General features: G+C 48.7%; 1 protein-coding gene across 5 annotated transcripts in view; it reads right to left on the reverse strand.

Moving 5' to 3' along the window:
* The window catches only part of cadm4 (cell adhesion molecule 4), a 275,949-nt gene that overhangs the window by 18,470 nt on the left and 232,610 nt on the right, over positions 1 to 24,869 (reverse strand). For all 5 annotated transcript variants that reach the window (XR_010958840.1, XR_010958839.1, XR_010958838.1 and 2 more), the window contains exons 6-7: positions 21,506 to 21,596; positions 6,843 to 7,015 (exon numbers count right to left, since the gene is read on the reverse strand). Coding sequence is in view for 1 of the 5 variants with exons in the window: in XM_067975308.1 (XP_067831409.1) it covers positions 6,843 to 7,015; positions 21,506 to 21,596 (264 nt within the window). In the remaining 4 variants the exon portion in view is untranslated. The remainder of the gene's footprint in view (positions 1 to 6,842; positions 7,016 to 21,505; positions 21,597 to 24,869) is intronic.

Genomic DNA, 24,869 nt, shown 5'->3' on the forward strand with positions numbered 1-24,869 from the left:
GAGGGAGCGCCACACTGTCAGAGGGTCAGTACTGAGGGAGCGCCGCACTGTCGGAGGGTCAGTACTGAGGGAGCGCCGCACTGTCGGAGGGTCAGTACTGAGGGAGCGCCGCACTGTCGGAGGGTCAGTACTGAGGGAGCGCCGCACTGTCGGAGGGTCAGTACTGAGGGAGCGCCGCACTGTTGGAGGTGCCGTCTTTCGGATGAGATGTTAAACCAAGACCCCGTCTGCCCTCTCAGGTGAATATAAAAGATCCCACGGCCCCTATTCTGAAGAAGAGCAGGGGGGAGTTCTCCCCGGTGTCCTGGGGCCAATATTTATCCCTCGACCAGCACCATTAAAACAGATAATCTGGTCATTTACCAGATTGCTGTTTGTGGGATCTTGCTGTGCGCAAATTGGCTGCCGCGTTTCCTACATTACAACAGTGACCACACTTCAAAAAGTACCTCAGTGGCTGTAAAGCTCTTTGGGACGTCCTGAGATTGTGAAAGGCTCAATATAACTGGAAATTTGTTCTTTTACTCTGCTCTCCTGCTAGCTCAACTGGCCTCCCTACTTCTTCCAAGGGGCCATCCTTAATCTTGGAGCCCAGCGAATGTCAGCTATTCAACCGTGGGGGACTTCACAGCCAAGCCTAATGCTGACCTCACCCAACACCCAGCCCATGCCCACAGGAGTTAGTGATCAGAAGTAAACCTTCGCTGGCATTCATTCCCTCCCGAAGAGAGACCAAGTGGAGTGGGCCCGATTGCCCTCTGGGCTGAGAATAGCTAACAAAAGCACAGGCCCAAGATTGAGCTGGGTATTTCTGTATCTGGATGGCCCAGGACCGCATTGGGTGTTATACACTGTGGCTCAGTGGGCAGCACACCTCACCTCTCAGTCAGATAGGTCGCAGGTTCATATTCCCACTCCAGAGACTAGCCCCCACAATCCAGGCCGACACTCCCAGTGCCTGTACTGAGAGAGCACTGCACTGTCTGAGGTACCGTCTTTTCGGATGAGACGTTGAACCCTGTCTGTCCCCCTCAGGTGGATGTAAAAGATCCCACGACACCAGTGGGGGGAGTTCTCCCCGGTGTCCTGGGGCCAATATTTATCCCTCAACCAACATCACTAAAAAAAAACAGATAATCTGGTCATTTACCTCAGTGTTGTTTGTGGGATCTTGCTATGCATAAAATGGCTGCTGCGTTTCCTGCATTACAACAGGCTGTTTGTAGTTAATTTTATTTAACGTTAATACAACGTAATGAAGACCAGTGGGAAACTGCCACCAGTGGAATACAGAGGATTTCACAGTACCTGGAAAGGAGCCGGGATTGGTGGAAATCTCTGAATGAGAGAGGGGGGAAAACAGTGAAATTAACAGCATTGGTGCAGAATCAAATCACCTTCATTAAAGGAATAAAAGTCCTTGAAAAGTCCACTCCAGGGAATCTATCGAATAACAGACCTCAGACCCACACACTGGGTACTGGATACAGTGCCCAGCACCACACACTGGATACAGTGTTCAGCACCAAACACTGGATACAATATCGAGCACGGGTCACTTCATACAATACCGAGCACGGGTCACTTCATACAATACCCAACACCAAACACTGGATATAATACTCAGCACCAGACACTGGATATAATACTCAGCACCAGACACTGGATATAATACTCAGCACCAGACACTGGATATAATACTCAGCACCAGACACTGGATATAATACCCAGCACCAGACACTGGATATAATACCCAGCACCAGACACTGGATACAGTTCCCAGCACCAGACACTGGATATAATACTCAGCACCAGACACTGGATATAATACCCAGCACCAGACACTGGATACAGTGCTCAGCACCAGACACTGGATATAATACCCAGCACCAGACACTGGATACAGTGCTCAGCACCAGACACTGGATACAGTGCCCAGCACCAGACTGGGCAGAATACGAACACGATGATATTTTAACGGGAATGTCTCTGAGCTCCGGTATTCCTGTCAGGAAGCTGGTGAACTGAATCTTAGTTTCTCCAATCTCACGTCGAATTCTCTCGCCCGCGATTGTGAAAACCGACTGATCACGAGAAGCTCACAACCAACACACTTCATCACGAGGGAATTGACGCAGGACAATTGGCTGATTATCAGTCACGACTCTCGTGGAGTGGCCAACTGGGCTCCTGCAGTTTGCTAACCCTATGTGATCCCAGAGGAGATCCACTTATAAATACATCTCTGTGCACCACACACCCATTAACACCCAGAACACGAGAGGACAGATGTCCTTTATATCTCACACCCATTATATCAGGAGGGAAATAAGTCACCGCCTGAATCGCTCGGTTAACTGATCACTAATTAATAACTAAGGTGCGTTACTAAATTATTAACCAGGAATTTGTCCTTGGGAGCTCGGGCGATGTCCCAGGAATGATGCTGCCACTCTCCATCATTAAAGGAAAAAAGAACTTGCATTTATATAGCGCCTTTCATGACCTCAGGACATCCCAAAGCGCTTTACAGCCAATGAAGTACTTTTTGAAGTGTAGTCACTGTCGTAATGTAGGAAACGCGGCAGCCAATTTGTGCACAGCAAGATCCCACAAACAACAAAGTGATAATGACCAGTTCAACTGTTTTTTTTTTAGTGATGTTGGTTGAGGGATAAATATCGGCCCCAGGAAAGACCTCCCCTGCTCTTCTTCCAATAGCGGCCGTGGGATCTTTCAGGTCCACCTGAGAGGGCAGACGGGGCCCTCGGTTTAACGTCTCATCTGAAAGACGGCACCTCCGACAGGGCAGCACTCCCGCGGTGCTGGGCACTGGGAGCGTCGGCCTGGGGTTACGGGGCTCGAGCCTCTGAAGTGGGGGCTCGAACCCACGACCTTCTGACTCAGAGGCGAGAGAGAGAGAGTGTACGACCCATCGAGCCACAGATGACCTATGCCTTGATCACAAAGCGACATCCTGGTCAATAATTTAGGCATAGCGGTGAACAGGTCCTAAAGATAACTATTGTGCAGTGTGAAATACTAGGCCCAAGCGTCAAGCTACCTTAGACATGGGTTCTGAGGACAGAACCATCTAGACGACAGGCTAAGCAATTAGTCGTGCCTATACCTATCTATGTGTTTGTAGCACCAGGTCACCATTGAGACAAGGACGCAGTTAGTCTGCTAGCAATAATATTGCAAATAATATCTTGATTTCCCACCGTAATTTACAGCACCAGAAAGGGGCAGGCAGCTAGTGTCCCACCAAGCACCTCTAGATAAGCAGAATATAGTTAGTCAGGAATACTTAGAACTACTGAAACCCTATGCTCTGCAGCATTGAATGAATTAATACAATACCTGAGGGAGATGCACTAGGAGATATGATAGGGGTGGTGGATATCTCTAGAGCAGGAAAAAAATATATTTAAACAGAAACACTCCCAGGTTCGATACAGAGTAAAGCTCCCTCTACACTGTCCCATCAAACACTCCCAGGGCAGGTACAGGGTTAGATACAGAGTAAAGCTCCCTCTACACTGTCCCATCAAACACTCCCAGGGCAGGTACAGGGTTAGATACAGAGTAAAGCTCCCTCTACACTGTCCCATCAAACACTCCCAGGGCAGGTACAGGGGGTTAGATACAGAGTAAAGCTCCCTCTACACTGTCCCGTCAAACACTCCCAGGGCAGGTACAGGGTTAGATACAGAGTAAAGCTCCCTCTACACTGTCCCGTCAAACACTCCCAGGGCAGGTACAGAGTTAGATACAGAGTGAAGCTCCCTCTACACTGTCCCATCAAACACTCCCAGGGCAGGTACAGAGTTAGATACAGAGTAAAGCTCCCTCTACACTGTCCCGTCAAACACTCCCAGGGCAGGTACAGGGGGTTAGATACAGAGTAAAGCTCCCTCTACACTATCCCATCAAACACTCCCAGGGGCAGGTACAGGGGGTTAGATACAGAGTAAAGCTCCCTCTACACTGTCCCATCAAACACTCCCAGGGCAGGTACAGGGTTAGATACAGAGTGAAGCTCCCTCTACACTGTCCCATCAAACACTCCCAGGGCAGGTACAGGGGGTTAGATACAGAGTAAAGCTCCCTCTACACTGTCCCATCAAACACTCCCAGGGCAGGTACAGGGGGTTAGATACAGAGTAAAGCTCCCTCTACACTCTCCCATCAATGTGCCTCCGCTGTCCTCTCTAAACCAACTTGACATTTTCCCATTCCCCACATTAGAACATTTCTGAATGAGATTGTCAATTTCGAGCTGAATTTGGGGCCCATGCCCATTGAGATTGTCCCCAAACTCATTTCACAAAGGACTCGAACACCCAGCAGGGAGCCGAGAATTTCTCCCCATCAGTCTGGGCCGTGTTTGCACCCAGATCGCAGGGCAGCAAATGCCAGTGTCAAATCCATCCTTGTGGCACTCATTCTATTGAATTCCATCCTACTGGGCATCAGCTCCCCCTAAGCCCCATCACACTGACACAGGTCGGGAGGGGGGCAGTGGTGTAGCAATACATAGGAACAGGAGGAGGCCATTCAGCCCCTCGAGCCTGCTCTGCCACTGAATTAGATCATGGTTGATCTGTATCTCAACTCCATTTACCCGCCTTGGTTCCGTAACCCTTAATCCCCTCACCCAACAAAAATCGATCAATCTCAGTTTTGACATTTCCAATTGACCCCCAGCCTCAACAGCTTTTTGGGGGAGACAGTTCCAGATTCCCACTCCCCTTTGTGTGAAGAAGTGCTTCCTGACATCACCCCTGAACGGCCCGGCTCTAATTTTAAGGTTCTGGACTCCCCCCACCAGAGGAAATAGTTTCTCTCTATCGACCCTATCGAATCCTTTAATCATCTTAAACCCCTCGATTAGATCACCCCTTAATCTTCTGCACTCGAGGGAATACAAGCCCAGTCTGTGCAACCTGTCCTCGTAATTTAACCCTTTTAGCCCCGGGTATCATTCTGGTGAATCTGCACTGCACCCCCTCCGAGGGCCAATATCTCCTTCCTGAGGTGCGGTGCCCAGAACTGAACGCAGTATCTCCAGATGAGCTCTGAACAGCTGTAATATAACTTCTTCCCATTGTATTCCAGCCCTCTTGAGATAAAGGCCAACATTCAAATGGCCTTTTCAATTATTCCTTGTACTTGTCCACCAGCTTTTAGTGATACAACCCTGGATAGAAATCAGGAACTGGAACTCTGGATGATTATTTTTCCGTTCCTTAACGCATGGGCTTCTAAAGTCAATTGTAGTGTCCCATCATGGTGGAGATTGGATTACTAATTTTGTTTTAACACTGTGAATCATTATAAACCTCCCTGTTGGGCCTGAACCTATTGAGGGTTACATGGTTATCAAGTATCTTTGATTTCCCTGCATTGATCACTCAGTAAACTACAGCGATTCGATCACATTAAGAATCTCTTTCAGCTGTCGGTAACTTCACACATCAACAACAGGGAGAGCTGGTCTAACTGGGTTCTTCTGTGACCCACAGCCATCCCCGATCGAACCCCAGCTAATCACTCGAAGAAAGACAGCTTTCAATCCCAGGGTTTTTCCTTCTCCCGACAACATTTCCCACTTTAGGGAATGCTGCGTGATTCTCGGAGTTCCCTACCTCGCCACACAATCTCCCCGTTAAGGAGCTCTACATCATTCCCAGAGTTCCCTATCTCCCTACACCATCTCCTCATTAGAGCGGGCAGTCTCTCTGTCTGTCTCTCTCTCCGTCTCTCTCTCTCTCTGTCTGCCTGTCTCTCTCTCTCTGTTTCTCTCTTTGTCTCTCTGTCTCTATCTCTTTCTCCATCTCTCTCTCTCTGTCTGCCTGTCTCTCTCTCTTTTTCTCTGTCTCTGTCTCTCTCTTTCTCTGAGTCTTTCTCTCTCTGTCTCTTTCTCCATCTCTCTCTCTCTCTGTCTGCCTGTCTCTCTCTCTGTCTCTCTCTTTCTCCATCTCTCTCTCTGTCTGCCTGTCTCTCTCTTTTTTTCTCTGTCTCTCTCTTTCTCTGTCTCTCTCTGTCTCTTTCTCCGTCTCTCTCTCTGTCTGCCTGTCTCTCTCTCTCTCTTTTTCTCTGTCTCTCTCTCTGTCTCTTTTTCTCTGTCTCTCTCTTGCTCTGTTTCTCTCTCTGTCTCTGTTTGTCTGTCTGTCTGCCTCTTTGTATCTCTCTCTGTCTGTCTCTCTCTTTTGCTCTCTCTCTCGCTCTGTCTCTCTCTCTCTCTCTCTCTGTTTGTCTGTCTGTCCGTATCTTTGTATCTCTCTCTCTCTCTGTCTGTCTGTCTCTTTTGCTCTCTCTCTCGCTCTGTCTCTCTCTCTCTCTGTCTGTCTGTCTGTCTCTTTTGCTCTCTGTCTCGCTCTGTCTCTCTCTCTCTCTCTGTCTCTGTCTGTCTGTCTCTTTTGCTCTCTATCTCGCTCTGTCTCTCTCTCTCTCTGTCTGTCTGTCTGTCCGTCTCTTTGTATCTCTCTCTCTCTCTATATACCTCCCTCCTTAGGATGTGCAGCATTATTTCTGAGCCTCATCACGAAAGTCAGGCACAAGCAAGTGAGAAACGATCCCCCTCTCCCTCCAGCCCCCTGAACGACCCCCTGGTTTTGGAGGCACTCTGACACCTTAGTGACATTTGATACTGTTTACGTCATTGAAAATGTAACAACACGCCAAACCTTCCGAGTGTGAGTGAATTAGCTCATCCACCGGAGAGGATGGCGATGGGGAGAGGGGGGCCGGGGAGCAGCGGCCTGCGGATCTCTCCTCCCCCCCTCCCTCTCCCCCCCTCCTCCTCCGCCCCCCACCCCGGGTACCGGGGCACTTACCGTAGACCACCAGGACGTACTCGTCGGCAGACCTCCCCAGCTCGTTCTCGGCCTGGCAGACGTACGTGCCGTTATCGAGCGTGTTTAGCGAGGTGATGGTCAGCACGTTGCCCCTTTTCTCCGAGCGATCGGGCAGCGTGTCATTCAGGCGACCCCACACGACCTCGGCAGGCCTGAGCAAGTTAAGAGGAAGCAAAGAGCTGGTTACGTCGTTGTGGGTCACAAGGAGAAGAACCATTGCATCTCGCAGCGCAGAAGGAGGCCATTCGGCCCATCCTGCCCCTGCCGGCTCTTTGAAAGAGCTATCCAATTAGTCCCACTCCCCCCCTGCTCTTTCCCCGTAGCCCCTGCAAATTTTTCTGTTTCAAGTATTTATCCAATTCCCCTTTTGAAAGTTATTATTGAATCTGCTTCCACCGCCCTTTCAGGCAGCGCATTCCAGATCATCACAACTCGCTGCGTAAAAAAAATTCTCCTCATCTCCCCCTCTGGCTCTTTTGCCAATTATCTTAAATCTGTGTCCTCTGGTCACCGACCCTCCTGCCACTGGAAACAGTTTCTCCTTATTTACTCCATCAAAACCCTTCATGATTTTGAACACCTCTTTTTTTTTATTCGTTCATGGGATGTGGGCGCCGCTGGCGAGGCCGGCATTTATTGCCCATCCCTAATTGCCCCTTGAGAAGGTGGTGGTGAGCCGCCTTCTTGAACCGCTGCAGTCCGTGTGGTGACAGTTCTCCCACAGTGCTGTTAGGAAGGGAGTTCCAGGATTTTGACCCAGCGACGATGAAGGAACGGCCGATATATTTCCAAGTCGGGATGGTGTGTGACTTGGAGGGGAACGTGCAGGTGGTGTTGTTCACATGTACCTGCTGCTCTTGTCCTTCTAGGTGGTAGAGGTCGCGGGTTTGGGAGGTGCTGTCGAAGAAGCCTTGGCGAGTTGCTGCAGTGCATCCTGTGGATGGTACACACTGCAGCCACTGTGCGCCGGTGGTGAAGGGAGTGAATGTTTAGGGTGGTGGATGGGGTGCCAATCAAGCGGGCTGCTTTGTCCTGGATGGTGTCGAGCTTCTTGAGTGTGGTTGGAGCTGCACTCATCCAGGCAAGTGGAGAGTTTTCCATCACACTCCTGACTTGTGCCTTGTAGATGGTGGAAAGGCTTTGGGGAGTCAGGAGGTGAGTCACTCACCGCAGAATACCCAGCCTCTGACCTGCTCTTGTAGCCACAGTATTTATATGGCTGGTCCAGTTAAGTTTCTGGTCAATGGTGACCCCCAGGATGTTGATGGTGGGGGATTCGGTGATGGTAATGCCGTTGAGTGTCAAGGGGAGGTGGTTAGACTTTCTCTTGTTGGAGATGGTCATTGCCTGGCACTTGTCTGGAGCAAATGTTACTTGCCACTTATCAGCCCAAGCCTGGATGTTGTCCAGGTCTTGCTGCATGCGGGCTCGGACTGCTTCATTACTTGAGGGGTTGCGAATGGAACTGAACACTGTGCAATCATCTGCGAACATCCCCATTTCTGACCTTATAATGGAGGGAAGGTCATTGATGAAGCAGCTGAAGATGGTTGGGCCTAGGACACTGCCCTGGGGAACTCCTGCAGCAATGTCTCCCCTTTATTAAATCTCCCCTTAACCTTCTCTTCTCTAAGGAGAACAACCCCAGCTTCTCCAGTCTCTCCACATAACTGAAGTCCCTCATCCCTGGGACCATTCTGGTAAATCTCCTCTGCACCCTCTCCAAGGCCTTGACATCCTTCCTAAAGTGCGGTGCCCAGAATTGGACACAATACTCCAGCTGAGGCCTAACCAGTGATTTATGAAGGTTTAGAATAACAAGTAGTGCAAAAATGTTTGGGGCAATTTGCAATTTTACGCACAACTCCTTCCCCTAGAGAGAGAATTGAAACCTGGTACCCGCGTAAAAATCCCATGGCCACTATTTCGAAGAAGAGCAGGGGAGTTCTCCCTTGGTGTCCTGGGTCAATCTTCATCTCAATATTAGCCTGTTATCTATCCCATTGGTGTTTGTGGGATCTTGCTGTGCACAAATTGGCTGTCGCATTTCCCTACATTACAACAGTGACTACAAGAAACAGAGCGATTGTCTTACTGAGAGACCCTAGGAGTAGCCCTGAGATCCACAGCACAGGACAGGACATCATCAAGGTTGAAGCAGGTAGGAGAGGAGCTGAGGCCCACTAGGGAGTAGCAGTCAGCTGGTCCCAAGCTTGCGTTTCAGAGGCCTGTAGATTGTTGGAGGAGGAGAGGACTGAGGGAGGTGTAGAGTCCTGGGTGCGAGAGGGACTACAGTAGGCCATAACTCAACCTTTCAGGAACTCCATTCTTACTCAGTGTTGTAGGACGTCTCTTCCTCACTGTCTCGTCTGTCCTCTCACTTCTGACTCTTCCTTAGTTTCGCTCTCTTCCCTTTCTGGTTTGTCACCTCCATCACCACAGCACCCCCTCAGTACTGGCACCGGGGAGTGTCGGCCTGGATTACGGGGCTCAAGTCTCTGGAGTGGGGGCTCGAACCCACGACCTTCTGGCGAGAGTGCTAACCACTGAGACACGGCTGGCAACTTGATGAGCTAAAGGCTCATTGATTTGTGCACACCGAGTGATGAGGCAGGGAGGGATACCAGCAAAGGCGCGCTCAGAATGAGACACGGTGGCCAAGTTACAAACAATGTCGTCCAATCAAAAGCTAGAAATAAGAGAGTGCTTGAGAGATTGCAGAGTTTTTCACCCTCTGTGCAGGTCCCTTAGAGGCTGAGACAGGAGAAATTATAATGGGGAATCAGGAAATGGCAGATGCGTTAAACAAATATTTTGTATCTGTCTTTACAGCAGAAGACACAAAAAACATACCAGAAATAGTGGGGAACCAAAGGTCTAATGAGAGTGAGGAACTTAAAGTAATTAATATAAGTAGAGAAAAAGTACTGGAGAAATTGATGGGACTAAAAGCCAATAAATTCCCTGGACCTGATGGCCGACATCCTAGGGTTCTAAAAGAGGTGGCTGCAGAGATAGTGGACGCATTGGTTGTGATCTTCCAAAATTCCCTCGATTCTAGAACGGTCCCAGTCGATTGGAAGGTAGCAAATGTAACCCTGCTATTCAAGAAAGGAGGGAGAGAGAAAACCGGGAACGACAGGCCAGTTAGCCTGACATTAGTCCTCGGGAAAATGCTGGAATCTATTATTAAGGAAGTGGTAACAGGGCACTTAGAAAATCATAATATGATTAGGCAGAGTCAACATGGTTTTATGAAAGGGAAATCGTGTTTGACAAATCTATTAGAGTTTTTTGAGGATGTAACTGGCAGGGTAGATAAAGGGGAACCAGTGGATGTCGTATATTTGGATTTTCAAAAGGCATTTGATAAGGTGCCACATAAAAAGGTTGTTACACAAGATAAGGGCTCATGGAGTTGGGGATAACATATAAGCATGAATAGAGGATTGGTTAAAGGACAGAAAACAGAGAGTAGGGATAAACGGGTCATTCTCAGGTTGTCAGGCTGTAACTAGTGGGGTATCGCAGGGATCAGTGCTTGGGCCTCAGCTATTTACAATCTATATTAATGACTTAGATGAAGGGACCGAGTGTAATGTATCCAAGTTTGCTGACGATACAAAGCTAGCTGGCAAAGTAAGCTGTGAGGAGGACACAAAGAGTCTGCAAAGGGATATAGACAGGTTAAGTGAATGGGCAAGAAGGTGGCAGATGGAGTATAATGTGGGGAAATGTGAGGTTATTCACTTTGGTAGGAAGAATAGAAAAACAGAATATTTTTTAAATGGTGAGAAACTATTAAATGTTCGTGTTCAGAGAGACTTGGGTGTCCTCGTACAAGAAATACAAAAAGTTCGCATGCAGGTACAGCAAGCAATTAGGAAAGCAAATGGTATGTTGGCCTTTATTGCAAGGGGGTTGGAGTACAAGAGTAAGGAAATCTTACTACAATTGTACAGGGCTTTGGTGAGACCTCACCTGGAGTACTGTGTACAGGTTTGGTCTCCTTATCTAAGGAAGGATATACTTGCCTTAGAGGCAGTGCAACAAAAGTTCATTAGATTGATTCCTGGGATGAGAGGGTTGTCCTATGAGGAGAGATTGAGTAGAATGGGCCTATACTCTCTGGAGTTTAGACGAATGAGAGGTGATCTCATTGAAACATATAAGATTCTGAGGGGGCTTGACAGGGTAGATGCTGAGAGGCTGTTTCCCCTGACTGGAGAGTCTAGAACTAGGGGTCATAGTCTCAGGATAAGGGGTCGGCCATTTAGGACTGAGATGAGGAGGAATTTCTTCACTCAGAGGGCTGTGAATCTTTGGAATTCTCCACCCCAGAGGGCTGTGGATGCTCAGTCATTGAATATATTCAAGGCTGAGATCGATAGGTTTTTGGACTCTAGGGGAATCAAGGGATATGGGGATCGGGCGGGAAAGTGGAGTTAAGGTCGAAGATCAGCCATGATCTGATTGAATGGCGGAGCAGGCTCGAGGGGCCGAATGGCCTACTCCTGCTCCTATTTCTTATGTTCTTAATGGTTTTCTTAAGAGTCTTACTGATGGATGGCAAAGATTCCACTTAAGATAATAAATAATAGGGATCCATTTCAGAAAGATTATTAATACCGAGGATGATGGATTATCGGGAGCAATTACATGAAGATTGATAGATGATCATGGGTAACTGGGAGTGGGTTCATTGAGGTCACTGGCACAGGTAAGCCTTTTTCATTCTCATCTTCATGTTCAAATCCCTCCATGTCCTCGTCCCCTCCAGCCCTACAACCCTCCGAGATCTCTGCACTCCTCCAATTCTGGCCTCTTGCGCATCGTCCAATTCCTTTGCTCCACCATTGGCGGCCGAGCCTTCAGCTGCCTGGGCCCTAAGCTCTGGAATTCCCTCCCTAAACCTCTCCGTCTCTCTCCCTCCTCCTTTAAGACGCTCCTTAAAACCTCCCTCTTTGACCCAGCTTTTGGTCACCTGTCCTAATATCTCCTTATGCGGCTCGGTGTCAATTCTTTGTCTGATTTACGCTCCTGTGAAGCGCCTTGGGACGTTTTACTACTTTAAAGGCGCTATATAAATGCACATTGTTGTTAATATATTGTTCAACTTTTACATGCCAATGAATGTCCCTGAACTCAACAGGACATGTTGAGGTCTCTTTAACAGATTTGCACTGTGATGGGATTCATCTTCATCCCTTCTCCCCGTTTTGTGCACAACTTTGCTCTTAGGCTCGAGGAAGGAGCAGAGAAACGGGGGCCAGGGCCAGCGAGAAGATCGAAATGCACAAAAATAGATCGGAAGGTTTTTCTTTGTCCAGGAAGAGAACCCAGGGCCCAGGAAGGGAGACAGCACAAAATCTAGGCTGGTACTCCCGGTGCCACTACTGAGGGAGTGCTGCACTGCCGGAGGTGCCGTCTTTTGGATGAGATGTTAAACCAAGGCTCCTGTCTGCCCTCTCAGGTGGATGCAAAAGATCCCATGGCTGCTACTTCGAAGAAGAGCTGGGGAGTTCTCCCAGGGGCCAATATTTATCCCTCAACCAACATCGCTAAAGAGCAGATAATCCATTCATTATCACATTGCAGGTTGTGGGATCTTGCTGTGCGCAAATTGGCTGCAGCGTTGCCTACATTACAACAGTGGCTACACTTCAAAAAAAGTACTTTGTTGGCCGTAAAGAGCTTTGGGACGTCCTGAGGTTGCGAATAGGCGCCATATAAATGCAAGAACTTTTTTTGTGCGAAAGACAATGGAGAGCAGAGGGTGACTGCACAGAGGTCAGGGAATTGATTCAACAAGAGTCTGCCGTAGGCTACCCTATTTCAAGAATGTTTGGTCCGTGTAAATAAATGATTTCGGAAAACCGCAGAGCTGTGTGAGCTGTGAAGTGGTTTTTAGATAATTTCCTATCGTCATTCCAAGGTCAGGCTATCTGCGCCAATCCAGAAGGCAACACCTGGGCACAGTGTATGGTCCTCGTATCAGTGACTCCACTCAACTCCAACCTTGCTTTCTTCGGATCATAGAATCATAGAGTGACACAGCACAGATGGAGGCCATTCAGCCCATCGTGCCTCTGCCGGCTCTTTGAAAGAGCTATCCAACTAGTCCCCCACTCCCCTCTGCTGTTTCCCCCGTAGCCCTGCAAATTTTTATCCAATTCCCCTTTTGAAAGTTATTATTGAATCTGCTTGGGACCCTGGGACCCACAACCCTGGGACCATTCTGGTAAATCTCCTCCGCACCCTCTCCAAGGCCTTGACATCCTTCCTAAAGTGCGGTGCCCACAATTGGACACAATACTCCAGCTGGAGATTAACCAGTGATTTGTAAAGGTTTAGCATAACAAGTAGTGCTGAATTTAAAGATCCACATGGGATGCATCAAGCAGCCACCTCTCTGCGACATAATACTTGCCTCTAGCTAGCGGCAGACGGTTTATATAATGCAGTGTTTTGAATGCGGCTTAAGACGTGCGACACTGCACCCGAGAATTGCTTCTGTTAACACGACTCTTGGCATGGGCTAACGGAGAGAAGTGGGGGGAGTTTTCAGGAAGATCAAACAAAACACCACTGACAGAAACACATGTCACTAGTAATGAGTTGGCAGTGATATAATTCTCCGATTAGATCATGCACCTTCTGTGCTTCTATAAATAGCCGGGCTCATTTACCATGAGGAGATTTACAATGACAGGGACGCAATTTTGCACAATGAAACTCTCAAATAAATTCCAGCCAGCTTAACAGGGTCCTTGGCGATCGGGACCAATGTTATCAGCCTGGGCATCTTTTGGCGCTCAGTGATTTCATAATTCAACAATAACCTGCATTTATATAGCGTCTTTGACGTCGCAAAACGTCCCCAAGGCGGTTCGCAGGAGCGTAAATCAGGGAATCATAGAATTATGGAAATTCACGGCACAGAAGGAGGCCATTCGGCCTGTCGTGTCTGTGCCGGAAATCGAGACCAAATTTGACACCGAGCCACAGAAGGAGATATTAGGACAGGCGACCAAAAGCTTGGTCAAAGAGGTAGGTTTTCAGGAGCGTCTTAAAGGAGGAGAGAGAGAGGTGGAGAGGTTTAGGGAGGGAATTCCAGAGCTTAGGGCCCAGGCAGCTGAAGGCACGGCCGCCAATGGAGCAGCGATTAAATTCGGGGAGGTCAGAATTGGAGCAGCGCAGAGATCTCGGAAGGTTGCAGGAGGTTACAGAGATAGGGAGAGCTGGCGAGGCCATGGAGGGATTTGAAAACAAGGATGAGAAATTTTAAACTCGAGGCGTTGCCGGACTGGGAGCCAATGTCGGTCAGCGAGTAACCAAAGGCGATGGATGAACAGGACTCGGTGCGAGTTAGGATACAGGAAATTCTCTCCTACACTGCCCTCAACCCCTTCGAGTTACTGACTGGTGCCCAGCCCCCATAACAGAGTCCCTACATTCACTGCCATTAAGCCCATGAGAGAGCGACGAGTTTTATCAACCTTGGGGGCCATCGCAAGAGAATGCTAAGAGATAATCTCAGCTGAGGGCTGATGCCTTACAGCGAGTAGCAGATTGTTACAGCAAGGGATTAGGAAGTGTGCAGCAGGATTTTTATAAATGATTTGGTGTTGAGAACCCACCTTAGTATCAATAGAACAGCAATTCTTCATTAATCTCTTCCTCGCTGTTACACAGACTTTTCCCACTGAGTCTCCTGTGATGGAATAACTTGTACTCAGCCAGCAGTCGTGCTCTCATTGACAAGACTTCTTGGGTTAATCAACTCTCTCTCTGTCAAAGATGTTAACTTAAGTACAAGCTGGCTAGTTGCTTGCCTCACCAGACGTTGCTCAGAGAGGTGGCCGGGCCCGGTCTGTTCTTGTTGGGGTTAAGTGGGTCCTGTCAAGGGGGGTTCTGCAGCTCGAGAGGGCAAAGTTCAAGGTTGAGAGGGCCTATGTGATTTCGATCATCGGACTGAGGGTATCCAGGGCGGGGGGGGGAGGGCGTTCCCCAGGACCCCAACCCACCGTGGGCACGTCCCCCAAAATCAGCCCAACCAATGGGGCGTTGGCAGGTGACGGGGACACGTGAAATTCCCTCAACCCACGAAAAGAGGAGAGAAACAATCTGCCCACAGGTATTATAGCGTCGTTACTGGAGTATCGAGGAATGTAGAATCATTCAGCCCAGGAGGAGGCCGCTCGGCCCATCGTGCCTGTGCCGGCTCCTTGGAAAGGCTCTCCAACCTTCTCCGCTTTAAGGAGAACAATCCCAGCTTCTCTAATCTCTCCACATGACTGAAGTCCCTCATCCCTGGTATCCCGTCTAAAATGATAAGGGGGAAGATGGAGTCGAAACTAAAGTAGAAAGAACCCCAAACTATTTAGCGCTACAACAGCCCATTGGGTGAACGGCAGCAGAAACGCCAGGCTTAAGAATCGGCCGGCTATTCGACTGCGGCGGCCATCGCGTCAGAGTCCGATTCTGTCCTCACCCGACATTCCCCCCCTCCAACGCATTTTCCCAGCAGGGTGGGGCCGGGGGAGGTGGGGGGTTGGTATGGGAGCCCTGGATTATTCCCTCCCTTCCCCCTTGCCCCCCCCCCCCGCCCCCAAGCAAAGTACAGATGTCCCACTCCAGCGCTGCGAGAATCCGGCGAGTCCGGCAGTGTGATGCCCCCTGTGGTCGAATAGCTGGCCCAGGCCTCGGCGGCAAGGTAGCAGAAAAGGGGTCGGCGGGCCAGCGAGAGTCGATGAGGGGGCATAGGGCGGGAACACGAGTAGCAGCAAGTAGGAGAGAATAGCAAAAAAGAAAACTTTGAGAAAGACAACTCATAAATTGGCTGCACGTCCCAATGGGTATATTAAGTGCTCTTGAAAATGAGAGCAATTTAGAGTAATGGTTTAATATTCACGGAATGTAACCTCGTTCTGCTCCAGATTCCTCACCCTAAATCAGCTCGCTGTAAATCGAGCCACTCAAGTCAGATACATATGCAAAAGTAATAAACGAAAGGGCAAATGAGGCCTCATTAAACTTCAGTCCATTGCTTACCTGAGCAACGTACTGAACTGGGAAAAGGCTCTCATTACACAGCTTTTATCATCTGATTAGTGGGGTTTAGGGATGGAAAGAAACAATTTTTTTCATACCAGGGAGAACTCCCCTGCTCTGTGGGATCTTTTACGCCCACCTGAGAGGGGCAGACGGGGGCCTCGGTTTAAACGCCTCATCTGAAAGACGGCACCTCCGACAATGCTGCACTCCCTCAGTACTGGCACTGGGAGCGTCGGCCCGGATTATGTGCTTAGAATCCCTGGAGTGAGACTTGAGCCCACAAACTTCTGACTCAGAGGCGAGATTACTGCCAACTGAGCCAAGCTGACAAGAGCCTGGGGCCTACTGCACAACGAGCTAGACCAGCGGCCTCAGCACCTCTGGACGTCGGACAGAGGAAAACAACTGTCGCACTCCTGATTGCTGCTCGGAGACTCACGCTTGTACATGTCTCGGTGTCAGACTCGGGCCGGATCAAGAGTGGCGGTGACGCCCCTCCATGTTGAATAGTCGGCTGACACTCACTGTCTGGTCTCACATGTGAGGAACGGTCCAATGGATAAAGGACTTGCATTTCTATCGCACCTTTAATAATCTCAGGACGTCCCAAAGCGTTTCACAGCCAATGAAGTACTTTTTGAAGTGTAGTCACTGTTGTAATGTAGCAGCCAATGTGTGCACAGCAAGATCCCACAAACAGCAATGAGATAAGTTTATAAGATATTAAGGGGAACGGATAGGGTGTATAGAGAGAAACTATTTCCGCTGGTTGGGGATTCCAGGAGTAGGGGGCACAGTCTAAAAATTAGAGCCAGACCTTTCAGGAGCGAGATTAGAAAACATTTCTACACACAAAGGGTGGTAGAAGTTTGGAACTCTCTTCCGCAAACGGCAATTGATACTAGCTCAATTGCTAAATTTCAATCTGAGATAGATAGCTTTTTGGCAACCAAAGGTATTAAGGGATATGGGCCAAAGGCAGGTATATGGAGTTAGATCACAGATCAGCCATGATCTTATGAAATGGCGGAGCAGGCACGAGGGGCTGAATGGCCTCCTCCTGTTCCTATAAATGACCAGATAATCTGTTTTTTAGTGATGTTGGTTGAGGGATAAATATTGGCCCCAGGACACCGGGGAGAACTCCCCCCTGCTCTTCTTCAAATAGTGGCCGTGGGATCTTTTACATCCACCTGAGAGAGGGGCAGACGGGGCCTCGGTTTAACGTCTCATCCGAAAGACGGCACCTCCGACAATGTGGCACTCCCTCGTTACTGGGAGTGTCGGCCTGGATTATGTGCTCAAGTCTCTGGAATTAGAACTTACAACGCTCCCGACTCAGAGGCGGGAATGCTACCAACTAAACCACGGCTAACACCCAGTTCATCACCTTAGTTTTACTGGAAAAGAGCACCAAGAGATGTCTGAACAAGGGTAGTACAATTGCTCTCAGCGTCTCCTTTACACATGTAATTAGAGAGCTCTGGGATTGCTGCTGCTAAGGCAGAACATGAACAGAACTATTAATAATTGATCTTACACAATGTAATAAGTTAGTATTGTCAGCAGGAAAGTCTCTGGGTTTAAAGAGCTCCTTCTCAGATAATTCCCCGCAGTCCTAAATAAATTGTTTCAGGTAATAGTTAAATTATTGCTGAATGTTGATACACAGCGGACGGGATGGGGAGACTCGACTCACAAGTACAACGTAGCACAGGTGGGTTATGTCAGCCTTGACTCAGTGGGTAGCACTCTCGCCTCTGAGTCTGAAGCTCGTGGTTTCTTAAGCCCCTCTCTAGACCGTTGTAACCCTGGCCGACACTCCCAGTGCCAGTATCGAGGGAGTGCTGCGCAGTCGGAGGTGTCGTCTTTCGGGACGAGACCGGGGCCCCGTCTGCCCCTCTCAGGTGGGACGTAAAAGATCCCATGGCCACTGTTTCGAAGAAGAGCAGGGGGGAGTTCTCCCCGGTGTCCTGGCCCAATATTTATCCCTCAATCACTAAAACAAAAACAGATGATCTGGTCATTTATCTCATTGCAGTTTGTGGGATCTTGCTGTGCGCAAATTGGCTGCTGCGTTTCCTACATAACAACAGTGACTACACTTCGAAAAGTGCTGTAAAGTGCTTTGGCTCATCGTGACTAGGCACAATATAAATGATATACTGATGTTTCCCTCAGTACTGCACTGGGAGTGTCGGCCTTCGATTATGGTTTAAGTCTCTGGAGTGGGACTTGAACCCATCACCTTCATGACTCAGAGGTGAGAGAGAGAGAGAGAGGGGGGGCTGCCCACTGAGTCACGGCTGACGCCAAGAGAGGCCAAGGAGTGACCAGAGGTCAGAGGTGACGCACACCCAATAGTCACAGTGCTGTGCGTTGGGACTCGGTGTTCTGGCACTGACCGATTCCTTGACGGGAATGCCAGAAAGCTCAGCGCCAGTGATGGATGTCCTCCTCCCCATGAGAGCCCTGCTCGGAACGAAAATGTTTTAAAAAACACCTCGTCACTGACAGTGTTACAAAGAACAACAGCTCCGAACATCTCACCAGGCCAGGAAACCACAGGGGGGCCATGACAAATAGGTTGAAAGGAATCGACTGAGTCAGGGGCAGTATGTCTGACTGATTGTGTGTGTGTATATAGTGACCGATTGTGTGTATATGAGTGTCTGTGTCTGTGTGTATATGATTGCGTGTGTATATGAGTGTCTGTCTGTGGGTGTGAGTGTCTGACAGTCTGTGCTGTACCATACTATGAATTGTCAGTAATTGGAGACATGGGAGGAACAGGTGACTTTAGACCTGTGGTTCCCAAATCTCTCCACCCCTGGGGGTCTTCCTCGCCTCATGTCTGGGTCTGTTGTAGACTCATTGATTGAGGTCGAATGATATAATTAGTCAATAACTCCATTATCGTTGTATCAAGAGACTATCGGGATGGTAAAAGGCGAACTAGATGGACCTTGGTTTTTTCTTGTCCAGCAATTCCTATGTTCCCACTGAGTCCAACTGTCAATCACTCAGGAAGACAACAGGATTGCTGGTTTGGAAAATGGGTAATAGGGCAGATTGGTGCAGTAAGGAGAACTCTTTCGAGGATGGGACTAAGGCACGATGGGACAGTGTAGAGGGAGCTTTACTCTGTATCTAACCCCGAGCTACACATGCCCTGGGAGTGTTTGATGGGACAGTGTAGAGGGAGCTTTACTCTGTATCTAACCCTGTACCTGCCCTGGGAGTGTTTGATGGGACAGTGTAGAGGGAGCTTTACTCTGTATCTAACCCTGTACCTGCCCTGGGAATGTTTGATGGGACAGTGTAGAGGGAGCTTTACTCTGTATCTAACCCTGTACCTGCCCTGGGAGTGTTTGATGGGACAGTGTAGAGGGAGCTTTACTCTGTATCTAACCCCCTGTACCTGCCCTGGGAGTGTTTGATGGGACAGTGCAGAGGGAGCTTTACTCTGTATCTAACCCCCTGTACCTGCCCTGGGAGTGTTTGATGGGACAGTGCAGAGGGAGCTTTACTCTGTATCTAACCCTCTGAGGGTCAGACTGAGAAAAATGATTAGGAAGATTACAAGCAATTGCAAAACCAATTAGCTGTACACAGAGTGGCGTCAGATACATTAAATGTAAGTTAAACCCAGACAAGTGAGTCTGGATTTGAATAAGAGACCAGCCAGACAGGGCCCAGTCCTTCAGACGCCCAGAACACGTCCAAATACAATTGCCTTGGAGCAGATGCTGTGTCAGCGTTGGCAGTGCCTGCAGTATGTCCCTGGCAGATGCCCGCGCCTTCTGCTGGTGATGTACTGCACATTGGCCCTTAACCCTTGGCAGTCTCTTGGTTTAATCTTCTGTTTTATTGCCTCTTTCTTTATAGGCCCACTGCCCCCTGACCAGGTGGCATCTGTACAGCTTTGCTTGGCCTGGATTGTCTCCAACCCCAAAGTGTCCATTTCTGGGGGAGGTGGGAACTGAATATTTGGCACCCAATGGGGTAAGAAATCCCAGTACTTTTCCCCTCTTCCCCCCTCGCTTTCTGTAGCCAATATCTGCCTCTCAAGAAAGAAAGATTTGCATTTATATAGCGCCTTTCACAACCTCAGGATGTCCCAAAGCGTTTCACAGTCAATGAAGTACTTTCTGAACTGTTGCAATGCATTAAACACAACAGCCAATTTTCACACAGCAAGCTCCCACAAACAGTACTGGAATAAACAACCAGATAATCTGCTTTTTAACGATGTTGGTTGAGGGACAAATGTTGGCCAGGGCACAGGGGGAGAACTCCCCCCTGCTCTTCTTCGAAATAATGGCTGTGGGATCTTTTACATCCACCTGTGAGGGCAGACAGGGCCTTCGATTGAATGTCTCATCCAAAAGACGGCACCTCCGGCAGTGCAGCGCTCCCTCAATCCTTCACCATGGTGACAACTTACCCAGAGAGACTTTGTCAAATTCACTTCGTAATCGTGAAAAGTGAATCTACGAGGCCTCAAAGTGTTCCTCTTTTGTACGACTTGGTAAAGACACCAATGGGGAAGGATTCCTCTGTTTGCTATGTATTAGCAGCGTTGTAACGACAGAGAGAAGATAGCAAAGCTTAACAAGAACGTATTTACGATTCTGCTAGACGTACCAGGCCAAAAGAAATCTTGCCATTGTGCTAACGATGTCACTAACACGCAGCGAGAGGGGGAAATCTTACCACTGTGTTTACGATGTCGCTAACATACTGAGACCACACTTGGAGCACTGTGCACAGTTCTGGTCTCCGTATTATAAAAAGGACATAGGGGCACTGGAGAAGGTGCAAAAAAGATTTTCAAGGATGATACCAGGATTGAGAGGTTATAACTATCAGGAAAGACTGGACAGGCTGGGGCTCTTTTCTCTGGAAAAGAGAAGGTTGAGAGGTGACCTGATAGAGGTCTTTAAGATTATGAAAGGGTTTGATAGGGTAGACATAGAGAAGATGTTTCCTCTTGTGGGGGAGACCAGAACTAGGGGGCCATAAATATAAGAGAGTCACTAATAAATCCAATAGGGAATTCAGGAGAAACTTCTTCACCCAGAGAGTGGTGAGAATGTGGAACTCGCTCCCACAAGGAGTAGTTGAGGTGAATAGTGTAGATGGATTTAAGGGGAAGCTGGATAAACACATGAGGGAGAAAGGAATAGAAGGATATGGGGATAGGGTGAGATGGAGTAGGGAGGGAGGAGGCTCGTGTGGAGCATAAACACCGGGATAGACCAGTTGGGCCGAATGGCCTGTTTCTGTGTTGTGTAATTCTATGTAACAGACAGCGAGCAGAGGAAATCTTTCCGCTGTGTTTACGATGACGCTAATGTCTTAACTTTGTTCAATGTTGATCCGAAAACATATAGAAAAGAACCGATAAACGACCGACGAAATCACTTGCTGAGGAGACAAAGTATCTGATAACCGCAGCCCATCGATATTCCCAGTGCACAACAAGGCTTCATTTGAGCAAGACGATGCCTCATAATTGGCCAGCCTGATAACACGATCCTTTTAGTTAAATGAGATCTGATTTTCATCAGCGAGCTACTCACTGCGGGTTTCCTGTGACCGAGCATGTTAAGATGAGGTCATCTCCTTCTCTCAAAATGACGGGTGGAGACTCAACTTTGACCGTGGGAGAAACTGCAGGAGAGAAGAGCCATCGATCAGTCTCACTGGCGTCAAGTCCTCTTAATGTGGAAATGTGCTGAGCTCCCAAGCACCATACAAGGGTGGAGAGCAGAGTATTAAAACTAAATCTCCCTCTACACTGTCCCATCAAACACTCCCAGGGGCAGGTACATCACGGGGATAGATACAGAGTAAAGCTCCCTCTACACTGTCCCATCAAACACTGCCAGGGCAGGTACAGGGTTAGATACAGAGTAAAGCTCCCTCTACACTGTCCCATCAAACACTCCCAGAGAAGGTACAGGGTTAGATACAGAGTAAAGCTCCCTCTACACTGTCCCATCAAACACTGCCAGGGCAGGTACAGGGTTAGATACAGAGTAAAGCTCCCTCTACACTGTCCCATCAAACACTCCCAGAGAAGGTACAGGGTTAGATACAGAGTAAAGCTCCCTCTACACTGTCCCATCAAACACTCCCAGGGCAGGTACAGGGTTAGATACAGAGTAAAGTTCCCTCTACACTGTCCCGTCAAACACTCCCAGGGCAGGTACAGGGTTAGATACAGAGTAAAGCTCCCTCTACACTGTCCCATCAAACACTCCCAGGGCAGGTACAGCACGGGTTAGATACAGAGTAAAGCTCCTCTACACTGTCCCATCAAACTGTTTGAGTTGGGTTGCCAATTCTTGCTGAATTAGGAGAAGTTTTGTGCTTTGAACTTTGCCTCACTGCGAACTGGACAGAATCTGCCCCTAAAACCTCTGCCATGCAGCCAGAAGACAAAGGAGATTTTCATCCTCTGTTGGAATCTAACCCGTGTAAAGCATCAAATGAAGAGACAGTATTGAAAACAACTGCCTCACATAGGCAACAACAACTTGCATTTATATAGCGCCTTTAACGTAGTAAAACGTCCCAAGGCGCTTCACAGGAGCGATTATCAAACAAAATTTGACACCGAGCCACATAAGGAGATATTAGGACAGGTGACCAAAAGCTTGGTCAAAGAGGGAGGTTTTAAGGAGCATCTTAAAGGAGGAGAGAGAGAGGCGGAGAGGTTTAGGGAGGGAATTCCAGAGCTTAGGGCCCAGGCAGCTGAAGGCACGGCCGCCAATGGTGGAGCGATGGGAATCGGGGGATGCGCAAGAGGCCGGAATTGGAGGAGAGCAGAGATCTCGGAGGGTATTAAGGCTGGAGGAGGTTACAGAGATAGGGAGGGGGGGTTGAGGAGATCATGGAGGGATTTGAACAGGAGGATGAGAATTTTAAAATCGAGGCGTTGCCAGACCAGGAGCCAATGTCGGTCAGGGGAGCACAGCAGGCGAGGGGTGAACGGATAGATGGAGAAGCTAATGATCAGTGATGGCTGGGCCCTCTTACAATGTCCTTCCATTCCGACCTGGGCGTACGGTCTGAATGCTCAGCACGGACCCTAATCCCTCTTCTCAATGAGCTCCAAATGGAACAACACTCCCAAGTTCGTCCCCTATTACTTTGATAGAGGGCTTTCAGTACTGCAGTGCATGCTGGGATAGCTGCCCCTCCATTGCTTCCTCTCGCTCAGGCAGGATGTGAGGTCTGAATCCCTGCAGCAACAACCTTTGATGTTCCACAGCTGTTCACCACTGAGTAAACTCTTCATCCGGTGAAATGACACCTTTAAAGAACAGCTTTTCATTTTGTACTCGCTTGGCTGCAAAATAATTGTGTAAAAAAAAACTTGACAGATAAGAGGCGACTCCAGCCATTTTCTTGCCTGAAATATTTAATTGGACTATCCATCTGCAAAGGGATTTTCACTCGGAAATAAGAACAGTGACACCGACATAAATTAAGTGTAGGTTAAAAAGTTTTATCTACAGAGAGTTTATAATCGTTCTGTAATAAAGAAAGAAGGGCTGTGAAAGATAAGATGTTTCAGCTCTCTCTTCCGGAGGACAAAGCAGTCCCGATTCCGCTGTGGGATTAACCCTCTGACGCAGGTCAGTCTCGGGTCAGTGCAGCCTCTAAATGAGCTCTCAAACACTGGGCAAATCCTGGGCCTCAGGCTTTCAGTTGTGAGCAAGATTCTCCTTGTGAAGAAAGACGAGGGGGGGGCAGTGTCCCATCACCGGAGCCCAATGGGACGGTCAAAAGGAGTCAAATTAATTCAGAGTCCCCTCTCCCTCACACAAAAGCAGAATACTGCGGATGCTGGAAGTCTGAAATGGAAGCAGAGGGTGCCGGCACATGCTCAGAGGGACTGGCCACATCTGCGGAGTGACTGAAACGAGCGTTAGCCCTTCAGGTCGATGACCTTAAGTCTGAAACCTTTCATGTGTGGACTAAAGATGTGATAGTGTGCTCCCGGTGTGGAACTAAACGTGTGATAGTGTGCTCCCCGTGTGGAACTAAACGTGTGATAGTGTGCTCCCCGTGTGGAACTAAAGATGTGATAGTGTGCTCCCAGTGTGGAACTAAACGTGTGATAGTGTGCTCCCCGTGTGGAACTAAACGTGTGATAGTGTGCTCCCCGTGTGGAAATAAACGTGTGATAGTGTGCTCCCAGTGTGGAACTAAACGTGTGATAGTGTGCTCCCAGTGTGGAACTAAACGTGTGATAGTGTGCTCCCGGTGTGGAACTAAACGTGTGATAGTGTGCTCCCAGTGTGGAACTAAACGTGTGATAGTGTGCACCCGGTGTGGAACTAAACGTGTGATAGTGTGCTCCCGGTGTGGAACTAAACGTGTAATAGTGTGCTCCCCGTGTGGAACTAAAGATGTGATAGTGTGCTCCCAGTGTGGAACTAAACGTGTAATAGTGTGCTCCCCGTGTGGAACTAAAGATGTGATAGTGTGCTCCCAGTGTGGAACTAAACGTGTGATAGTGTGCTCCCAGTGTGGAACAAACGTTTGATAGTGTGCTCCCAGTGTGGAACTAAATGTTTGATAGTGTGCTCCCAGTGTGGAACTAAACGTGTGATAGTGTGCTCCCAGTGTGGAACTAAACGTGTGATAGTGTGCTCCCCGTGTGGAACTAAACGTGTGATAGTGTGCTCCCCGTGTGGAACTAAAGATGTGATAGTGTGCTCCCAGTGTGGAACTAAACGTGTGATAGTGTGCTCCCAGTGTGGAACTAAACGTGTGATAGTGTGCTCCCAGTGTGGAACTAAACGTGTGATAGTGTGCTCCCAGTGTGTAAATAAACGTGTGATAGTGTGCTCCCAGTGTGGAACTAAACATGTGATAGTGTGCTCCCCGTGTGGAACTAAACGTGTGATAGTGTGCTCCCGGTGTGGAACT

This window comes from Heptranchias perlo, chromosome 42, assembly GCF_035084215.1.
Source record: "Heptranchias perlo isolate sHepPer1 chromosome 42, sHepPer1.hap1, whole genome shotgun sequence".
Taxonomy (NCBI): Eukaryota; Metazoa; Chordata; class Chondrichthyes; order Hexanchiformes; family Hexanchidae; genus Heptranchias; species Heptranchias perlo.